Source organism: Lagenorhynchus albirostris, chromosome 16 (assembly GCF_949774975.1).
Source record: "Lagenorhynchus albirostris chromosome 16, mLagAlb1.1, whole genome shotgun sequence".
In the NCBI taxonomy this organism is placed as follows: Eukaryota; Metazoa; Chordata; class Mammalia; order Artiodactyla; family Delphinidae; genus Lagenorhynchus; species Lagenorhynchus albirostris.
The window spans coordinates 23,956,342-23,966,723 of record NC_083110.1 but is presented as its reverse complement, the minus strand read 5'-3'; the positions used below and the strand labels follow the sequence as shown (position 1 = coordinate 23,966,723).

Here is a 10,382-nt window from a genome sequence, read left to right as displayed (position 1 = left end):
ATACTGTGCTTTCCAAAACGCTTTACCAGGTGTTATTACTTCTTTGGTTCCTACTCCTCCCCACCCCTCCCCTGGAAAACCCTGGAAGGTTTTATTGTCCCATTTAATGCATAGGGAAACTGAGGTTCCAAAAGGTTTGTGTCTTGTCACAGTTGAATGCGGAACTGGGACTGAAGCCTGGGTCTCCTGCTTCCCAGGTCTGTGCTCCTTCCTCTGCACTGAAGCGAGTGGCATCACAGGCCAGGACTTGGACTTGCTCACAGTACATACCGGGCCCTGGGGGATGAACCTGTGCCCACAAGCCCGTGGTTCTACTCCTTCCACATCAGTCTTTTCACTCCCCTTCCTGCCTGGCAGCCCCGAAACCACAGGACTCCTGGTGGGCATGGCGGCCCGTGCACCCCACTTGCTTGCGGGAGGGGAATGGGGAAGGGAGAAACTCATCTATCTGCAGAGCCCCAGGGTCTCTTGGAGGAACTGAACCAGTTGCATGTGTAGCATTTGAGCAGCTGCAGAACACTCTCAAGAAGCAGGGCTACAGGAAGGGTCTGAATTTAGTCATTGCTGGGCCAGAGAAGGCCGGCTTACTTGGTGTGCAGCACAGGGAAGGGGCCGGGCTGGGGTTTCCTGAGCTTGAGCCAGGGGAAGCGGGCTTCACAAACAGCAGCAGGGTCCAAGTTTAATAAACAGAGGAGCCTCGGCTCTAAAAATATGAGGTGAGCTGCCGAGAGCAGCACCCCCTGCGCACAGACTTTCGTGGGGCTGTTGCTGGCGGCTCTTGTACCAGAAGCGGCTGGTGGGAGATTTTCTGTCTTTCTGCCTGGACAGGTGTCTTCTGCAGGCCCCCACCAGCCTGAGAAGCCAGGGCTGGTTATCTGGGATTGCTAACCTCTGGCTGTGATTTGCACAGCAGGGAGGCCCCCCTCAGGAACCTCCGTCTCCCCATCCCCCTGCCAAGGTACCTCTGTGCCTGGGGCTCAGCTCCTGACCTCCCAGTTGCCTTCCGTCCTTCCTCCCTGGGCCCAGCCCTTCCTCTTGCAGGGGTCTCCTGACGGCCACTTGGACCCCTCCCCCAAGCCTGCCCTCCCTGTCTGTGGCCTGGAGCGAGGCAGAGGGCCGAGGCTGTACTACGACTTCCCCTGCTGGGCGCACACCATTGTGTGACAGGCCTAGGCTGGCCCGGATGCCCCTTGCAGCACAGCTGTTCTGAGCTCTGGGTGATAAGGGGCTGAGAGCTGGGTGGGGTGGCCTGGGCTACTTGCAGGAATGTTCTGCTCTCAGGAAACTGTGGGGGAGGGGACCCTAGGGAGAAAAGAAGAGATGGGAGGCCTCGGATATAGGATTTCTCTTGGTTTTGGGGAGACTTTGTAGCCGAATCCCACCCGCCTGCTTAGAAAGCCTCATCCTTTAAGACATGGATGCAAATGCCTTGTCCAGAACCCTCCCTAGCTCCTGGCTCTGACCTCCTAGCATTCTATCACATCCTAGAGTGTCAACTCTCTGTTATGTGTCCACTTCCCCCACTAACTGTAGGCTCCTTGAGGGCAGATCTGTGTCCAACTCATTTCTGACTTCCTGGCCTCTAGCACAGGCCTGGCACTTACTTGGTGTTGAATGAATGAATGAATGAATGAATGACTCCTACGTGCCCTTGTCCAACAGGAAGGCTGGTCCTGTGCCAGTAAGGGCCTGTTGAACCAGGCAGGTACTTGTAGGTGGGAACAAGAGGACGGCGTGTGGGTCTGCCGGGCGTCTCTGGACAGACGTATGCACCCCTATTAAACCACGGTGACCTTTCTTGGAACCTCGAGATGGCTGGTCTGAGGCTTCTCAGGGCTCTGGCTGGTCTAGAAGACGCTGGAGCGATCCTACTTCCTCAACACTCAGCCAGTGAAATCTGCCCAGTAGCAGACAAGGTCCCTCCTCTGGTCCCCTCTGGCTTGGGGGCACTCATGACCCCAGAGTGTTCACTGCCCAGAAGTAACAGCCTGGCCAGTGGCAGCAAACCTTCAAGGGTCCAGCACTCCTCGGAGACAAACGCCAATCATGGAGGGGCACTGGCTGTAGGGCCCTGGCCTAGCGGGGCCAGGAGGGAGTGGAGGGGGCACTTGGGAAAGTATTGGGACCGGCCCCTGGGGCCTGCCCCAGACAGAATGTGGGGAGGATATGTAGATACAGAGCCCTGCTCTGGGCGCTGGATGCTGCCACGGGTCTAGACCACCTGCAGCTCCCTGGCCCCACCCCGGATTACCACTTGCTCTTAGGCCTTTGCTCAGGTCGATGCCCAGTTCCAGGATATGATTTCCCCCTTTGCTGTGCTAACTGTGACTGACTGACAAGACAGCCCAGGTATCACCTGCCCCGGGAAGTCTTCCCCGAGGCCTTCTCAGTGCCCCATCTGCACCTTGGCCCTGCACAGGGATGTCCTCATGGCCTCCCTTACTCAGCTGCACTTCATCATGGCAGGACCCGCACTGCCTTCACCTCTGTATCTCTGGGACCTGGCACATAGAGGGTATTCAGGGAACACTGGCTGAATGAATAAATGAATACATGAACAAATATGGTCCAGTGCTAAGTTCTCAACAATGCCCCTGTGGTCCCTGTAATTCTTCACTGTGGTGTCACCAACAAAAATCAAATAAAAGTGATCTTTTCCAAGAAGCAGAAAAAAAATGGAAAGGATGGATACTTTTTTTTTTTTTTTTTGCGGTACGCGGGCCTCTCACTGTTGTGGCCTCTCCCGTTGCAGAGCACAGGCTCCGGACGCGCAGGCTCGGCGGCCATGGCTCACGGGCCCAGCCGCTCCGCGGCACGTGGGATCCTCCCGGACCGGGGCACGAACCCGCATCCCCTGCATCGGCAGGCGGACTCTCAACCACTGCGCCACCAGGGAAGCCCAAGGACGGATACTTTTTGACTTAAAAGTTTTCTCCTTTAAATGTTTTTCCAGCTGGTACCTGATGCTGTTTGTCTGTGTTATTATAGTACAGCCCAGGAACCATATCCACACATATACATATACCCAATTCCTGATCTTGGTCATCCTGAAGTTGTTTTCTTGGAGCAGAGCTGGTGATGACCAAGATGAGGAAGGTAGACAAAGGGAGACTGCATTTCTCACCACCCAACTTCCCACACTCTTACCAGGGAGCTGGAACAGGCCAAGACCTGCTTCAAGGAGGGCCAGAATGTCAGCGGCCCGCGTGTGAGAAGGCAGTGTTCACAGGTCTCCACCAGGCTAGGGTGGATCTCTAAGGAGAGTTTGGTCAACAGATGAAACTTCTGGCCATGGGGACTAGTCCCAAGTTCTGCAGGGACTGCTTGGGGAGTGGCCCACCATACGGGGTGGCTAAATGTGGCTAGGGTGATTTCACATTTCTCTAATTCTCATTTCTTCTGGGGACCAAAAGGAAACCAGATGTTGCCTCCTGAACTCAGGGTCTTAGAATATTGTGGGTCTCACCATCTGCCTCCCTGGAAAACTCTAGGACTATGTGTTATAGAGGAGGGTGGGGAGTGGGGGTAAGAGTGGTGTGTTCACTGGCCTAGGTCAGGATGAAAAAGAGCAGCATGGCGGATGCCATGAGTTGCCCACCTCTTCTTCACTAACAGAGCCCTGCTTTTATTTGAGGCAGTGTTATATGTGGCCCCCAAGTAATTAGCCAAAGGGCAGAGGTGGCTTGCATAGCTCTTTATTATTTTTTGTCATTTCCTGCCTTGAACTCTGACATGATGGCTGGAGCTATAGCAGCCATCTTGCAACCATGAAGGAAAGGCCAAGATACATTAGCTCTGACATCACTGAGCATGAAATCAACGTTTGTAATTCTCTCTGGGATTGTTGTTATGCGAGAAAAATGCATTCTCATTTATTTACAAATCCATAGTTAAGTTTCTGTTACTTGTAGTCAAACACATCTGTAAATGCTATTGGAGAGATGACCAAGAAGATGATTCACTCTGAAGCTAGGTGCAGGCAGGGAGGGGTTATGTCAAAACTGAGTCCCTCCATGTCGCCACAATAAACGATACCCCTACCTGTCCTCCTCTCAGTTAGTTACATGTGCCCTGTAATTGTGTCTCCGTTTGGCCCACTGGGTATGACTGGCTGAAGTGATTAGTATTATCCTGGGCTTTTCAGAATGTGGTTTTCTGGGATTGACCTAATTCCACCATCCTCCCCAGAGTCACTCCAGATAAAAAGCCCCGCCCAGGCCTGCTCTGATCCCACAGTCCACAGAGCCACTGCCAAAGGAGAGGACCGGATCCAAGAGAGTCACCTTTTGGGGGCAGAAGGACAGAGCTGAGGCCTCATTTACAATCAGGGTCCCTAGGGTAGACAGATTATACAAATGTCCCCAATCCTTACACCTCCCTGTATCTATACTCTTTGCAACGTGACTTTGCAGTTCATTCCTTCAAAAGAGAGAGTTTATCTCCCCGTATTTTGAACCTGGACTGGCCTTGTGACTTGCTTTGGCAAACAGAATGTGGCAGAAATAACCCTGTTCCAGTTCCAAGCCTGGGCCTTGAGAGGCCTTGCATGCTCTGCTCTTTCCCCCGGACCTTTTCTGGCTCCATGAGAACCAGCACTGACCAGCCTTCTGAAAGGGGACAGACAGGTGGCCCAGTTGCCCTGTTATCCCAACTGATGGGCAGCCAACCCCCAAAAGAACAGCCATCCAACCGACACACAGCTGCCCATGCACACATGTGGGAGCCCAGCTGACAGCAGAAGAACCACCCCGCTAAGCCAGGTCTCAATTGCCAGCCTGCAGAATTGGAGCTAAGTCAATGGTTGTTTTATGCCTCTCTGTTTGGTTTATAATGCAGGGTTATTGTGGCGATAGGTAGCTGATACACTCCTCTTCCTCGAGGTTTACCAAGTGCTTCCACAGACAAGAGCTAACTCAATTCCCCAAACACCACCTATGCAGGAGATATTATCTCTCTTTCACAGATGACAAAACCAGTATTCAGAGAGGTTCTGACTTGCTCACAATCACGAAGCCAGCTTACAGTAGACATCGTCATCCCCCAGCCCATCACCCCACACAGTGGCGTCACCATCCAGCCCTGCAGGCCCCGCCTCCTTCTGCAACTTTGTGGACCCTGCACATTGCCTTGGGCAGTGGCTCTACCCATTCACGCATCAGACTGGACCACGGACGTCAGCGCTTTCCGACCCTGATGTGTTGCCACAGCGTGTCACACCAACGTGATGCAGGGGAAGAGGCCAGAGGGCACCTTTTCCCATTTGGCACAGAGGCCCCACAGGTACACGGCACAGCTTGGCAGGCGGAGTGGGGGCTGGCCAGGCCCTGAGGTTCAGGCTTAATCTGTACCATCCCATAGAGCTGCACTGGGCAAGCAAACATGGCTAAATAGAGGTTGAGTGGCTGCAGAGGTGGGTGAACCGACACCCTAGCTTGGCACACACTGGCCCTCCATAAATACTTGTAGACTGATGGACTCAAGACGCGATAAAGGAGTTGTGGAGGACTCATCGGCGCGTGGCATTCCACTCCCACCCATCTCGTCCCTGTCACACAGAAGGCGGAGCTGCCCCTCCCCCCCTTCTCTCCCCGAGGCCACCCCCCATCACTCACCGACAGGGTAGGGGTGCCCTCGTCCTCCACGGTGACCACCAGGTGGTAGAAGCTCTGGCGCTCACGGTCGGGTGGTGCAGGCCGCGTGGCAATCTCGCCACTGATGCGGTCCATGCGGAAGGTCATGTCCTCATTGCCCCCAGTGATGTAGTAGGACAGGACGCTGTTGATCCCGATGTCACGGTCAGTGGCTCTCACCTGGACCACAGCGGTACCCCCGCCCACATTCTGGGGGGAGAGCAGGAAAGCGGTCATTCCAGATTCAAGGCCTTTGGGGCAAAGTCTAGCTCCTGTTCCTGAGAGCCCAAGGGCTGCACCTGGACCTCTAGAAAGTTCTGCTCTGACTACCCTGGGGCAACGAGGAGGAAGATAAAGATGACGGTGCCGAACATTCGGTGGGTATCTGCTACATGCCGGGGGCCTGAGTGAACTCATCAAATCCTCTCCATAATGCTACAGATTAGGTCAACTCCATTCACAGATGAGAAAACTGAGGTGCCAGGACGGAATGTGTGCAAATCACACAGCCAGTCAGTGGGACAGCCAGGGTCTGAATTGAGGGAGGCCTTCATGAATGTCCAACCGGGCATGATACCCAGCAGTGCCTGGGCAAAAATTCTCCTGACATGACTCAATCTTACTATGAGTAAAAAATGAGCTGTTTTTACAGATATTGGAAACAAACTTATGGTTGCCAAAGGGGAAATGTGGGGTAACGGATAAATCAGGAACTTGGGATTAACATGTACACACTACTCTATATAAGCTAGATAATCAACAAGGACCTACTGTATAGCACAGGGTCTCAATATCCTGTGATAATCTATATAAGAAACTGAAAAAGAACGAATACATGTATAACTGAATCACTTTGCTGTACACCTGAAACGAACACAACATTGCAAATCAACTATATTCCAATACCATTTTTAAAAAATGAGCTGTTTTATTTAAAAGCAGCTCTCCCAGGGTAAACCTCAGTTTCCTGTTGATGGTGAAAGGCCACTTTCTTCTTCCCCTCTCCTTTCCATCCAAACCACAAAAAGTTACCACATTCCAGGACCTGGCCTAGGTGTTAGGGATAGAATCATGAATGAGTAAGCCACGACCCCATCTCTGTGATCCGACAAACCGTGGATCAGGCAGATAATTATGCGCTTTTTTTTTTCTTTTGGCCACATCACGTGGGATCTTAGTTCCCCAACCAGGGATTGAACCTGCGCCCCCTGCAGTGGAAGCATGGCGTCTTAACCACTGGGCCGCCAGGGAAGTCCCCAGGCAGATATTTAAACAGGTGCTTCACGGTCGGCTCACACCCACTGTCCACTCCAGACGTCCAGCTATATGGGCACCAGAGCCACCCTCACCTCGTTGACGCTGACATTGTATCCAAAGGGGCTCTCGATCACCGGGGGGTTGTCATTGACATCCAGGATGGTCACCTGCAGGATGTGGTCCTTCTTCCGTGGAGGGGTGCCACGGTCGGATGCCACAACCTGCGAGGAGGGGGATGACTGGAGTCAGGGCTAAAAGGATCAGCAATATGGAGTCCAAATGGGCTGCCTGTTCAGTGGGCGTGGGGGGGACTGAGAGGCCAGAGAGACTTCCTGGCCCATCCCTGCTCCCTGCCCCCTGCCCCCTGGGGTCTCCCCAAGGCTTTCACCTTCTGCTCCATGCTGCAAACAACCGTTGCCCAATACTTGTCTGTTTGGTAACCGTCCTTTGCAATCTGACTCTGATTTGCACGGTCTTTACCTCCCCATCCTGCTGCTGACTGTGACCCTGGGCCTGCAACCAGACCCAGGGCTCCTGCCTTTGGCTTCAAGGCCTCTGTTCCATGCACTCAGACCTGGTCTCTGGCCAATAGAGGAACAGTCTCAAATAATCTTTTGGGCAATGAGCTGAAGTCCTAACCATAGCCTGAGCCTGTCCCTAGGAGCCCTGATGTTTCCTGGAGGCCTGTAGAAAGTGTTCTAGAGCTCAGACGCCTGCAGAAGCATGGCCCTGGGGTCCCCAGAGACCCCTCAGGAAACACGGTAGCCTCAGCAATTCAGCAACAGTGGTGGTCTTCGTTATTCCTCACCTCAGCAGAGGAAGCCAGGTTTTTCTGCCCATTACACAAGAGGGGAAACTGAGGCCCAGACAGAGTAAACAACCTGCCCAAGGTCACACTGTGTCTGTGGAGGAGTCGCTCTATCAGCTGCCAGGCTTTCTCTCCTGGCTCTGGCAGCAGGCACAGACACCTCTGCTGTTTCCTGCTCTGGGTCCAGAAACCCCTTCCAGCATGCCCTTTCCAGGTCAGCCTCACTCACGCTCTTGGTCCTAAGGGGTTCTGCCTGCCCACGGCACTTGGTGACAGCAGGAAGCTGAAAGCCAGGGCGTGCTGATGGGCTGAGCTCTCTTGGGATGGAAGGCAGTTGGCGCTCACCTTGAGGATGTAGTGGTCCAGCTCTTCTCTGTCCAGGGGTGTGGCCACAAACACTTCGCCAATGGAGTCGTTGGTGGTGATGATCTCAAAGGCCCCGGCAATGTTGCCAGAGGCCAGGGAGAAGACCACCTGTAAGGGAAGAGAGAGGATGAGGGGCGAGGGGTGAAGAAGCGGGGAGGACCAGCAGCTGGCCAGGCCAGGGCGCACCCCCCCGCCCACCTGAGCCCTCTGCTCAGCCTGGGAGAGTGAGAAGAATGCGTTTTATTCAGAAGTGCTTACATCCTTCAAAATGAGGGTGGCAGGTCCACAGAGCGGGCGCAGGGCCTATGACAGGCTAGGGGTGGGGGGGATGCGAGCATACTGGCCTGGGGCCAGGTGCGAGTCCCACATGAGATTTCCCAGGGCAGGGAAGCACTGAGCCCCCCTGCAGGGAGCAGGCGCGGCCCTGGTGTCACACGGGCTCTGTTCGGCTCTCACAGCGACCCTGTCAAAGGGAGCTGTTCTCTTCAGCTCAGAGAGGAGGCTCAGGAACAAGAAGTCACTGGCAAGGTCACACAGCTTGCAAGGGCCCAAGAGAACAAGGATTTGAACCCATAGGCTTCCAACTCCAGAGCCAGCATCTCTTGGTCCCCTAGAGGTGTGCAAGCGTTTAAAAACCAGTGGAGGGCTTCCCTGGTGGTGCAGTGGTTGAGAGGCCGCCTGCCGACGCGGGGGACGGGGGTTCGTGCCCCAGTCTGGGAGGGTCCCGCGTGCCGCGGAGCGGCTGGGCCCGTGAGCCATGGCCGCTGAGCCTGCGCGTCCGGAGCCTGTGCTCCGCAACGGGAGAGGCCACAGCAGGGAGAGGCCCGCGTACCGCAAAATAAATAAATAAATAAATAAAAACCAGTGGAAACCTCGTGAAACACACCTCAATTTGTAGGACAGATCAAAGTGGTGTGAAGACTGGTGTGCTCTGTCACCCCTCTTCCTTGTGCTCAGGGGGGGCCCAAACCTGCTGTGGTGGGGAGCGCTTCTTGCCAGGGGACAGGGAGGGGCCTGAGAAGCAGGGGGAGGAGTGTGCTCTCTTGGGGCCCTGGGTCCTCGTGGGGAGGGCCGGCCCAGGGCTGGCACACAGGGGTGAGATGCTGTGTGGTTCATGGATGAGGTGACCAAGGAGTCACTGGGGAAACTAAACCCCCTCTGTGCTCAGCCTGCCACGGGGACTGAGCCGTGGCCAGCCTGGGGCCTCGTGTTCCCTGGACACAGGCAGGGCTGACAGCTTGCACAGCTCTGTCTCCTTCCCTGGACCATGGACTGCGGTGAGGGCAGGGCGGACCTGCTCAGGGCCCGGCAGAGCCTGGATGACTCTGCTTCCTGCTCAGGGAGGGGATGGCTTTGGAGGTCCCCTCCGGCTGAGGGGCTGTGGGAGCCCCTACTGACAGGGCAGATCTGGACTATCTCACTTGGTGCCCACCTGCCCGTTGCTGCCGGCGTCGGGGTCCCGGGCCTTGACAATGGCCACGCGCTGGCCCACGGGGCAGTCCTCGGGCACACTGACGGCCGAGTCGGACGTGACGTCGAACCGGGGGCTGTTGTCATTCTCGTCCAGCACAGTGATGTAGACCTGCGTGTGAACATGGCCAGAGACCTCCCACCTTCTTCCCCTCCCTGACCCCAAACACAGGGTCCCGCTGTGGGCCCAGTGGGGACCGGACCTCCAATCAGTTCCAGAAGGTCAGCAAGCTTTCAGAGCCTGCCTAGGCCAACCCTGACTTTACACGGAGGCCCTGAGCGCATTTCTTCTGGAAGTCTGGTGGGGGAGGGCTGCACACACTCAAGTGCTGGGGCCTGGCGGGGGGACTCAGAGGTGGTGGGGCCTTGGAGAACCGGAAGGCATGGGCCCTGGCTAAAGGAAACGGAGGCTACTCGGCTCCAGATCCGTGAGGGTGTGTCAGCCTGGCACGGGCAGAGCTTCCTGTTTTTCAAAAGGAACTAGGAATCCAGATTTTTATGTGGAATTAGGTGGTGATAGTAAAAAAAAATTTTTTTTGTGGGCCAGCTAAAATACATCTGGCAACCAGATATTGCCCAAAGGCCTCTTCACTTTCACCTTTAGATTAGAGGAAAGGAAACAGGGCTCAGGAGCAGGAGAGGGGTCACAAGGTGGCTTGGTGGTCCCAGTGGGGAGAGGGCAGATGGGGAAGAGAGGGGAATTTCCAACTACCAGATAAAAACAGGGAACATGCAAGTTGCACGCAAAGAACACATTGTTTTGTGTCTGCAGCTCAGGCTTCTCCTGCAGGGTTTGAATAGCCTGGAGAGAAGGCCTGGCTGGGGGTGCAGCTTCCAGCCCACGGATGGCC

General features: G+C 55.1%; 1 protein-coding gene across 2 annotated transcripts in view; it reads right to left on the bottom strand.

The window, feature by feature from the left end:
• Positions 1-10,382, bottom strand: part of CDH23 (cadherin related 23) — a 394,527-nt gene that overhangs the window by 66,043 nt on the left and 318,102 nt on the right. For both annotated transcript variants that reach the window (XM_060125509.1, XM_060125510.1), the window contains 4 exons: positions 9,494-9,643; positions 8,041-8,169; positions 6,980-7,108; positions 5,613-5,840 (listed from right to left, as the gene is read on the bottom strand). In XM_060125509.1, the coding sequence (XP_059981492.1) occupies positions 5,613-5,840; positions 6,980-7,108; positions 8,041-8,169; positions 9,494-9,643 (636 nt within the window). The remainder of the gene's footprint in view (positions 1-5,612; positions 5,841-6,979; positions 7,109-8,040; positions 8,170-9,493; positions 9,644-10,382) is intronic.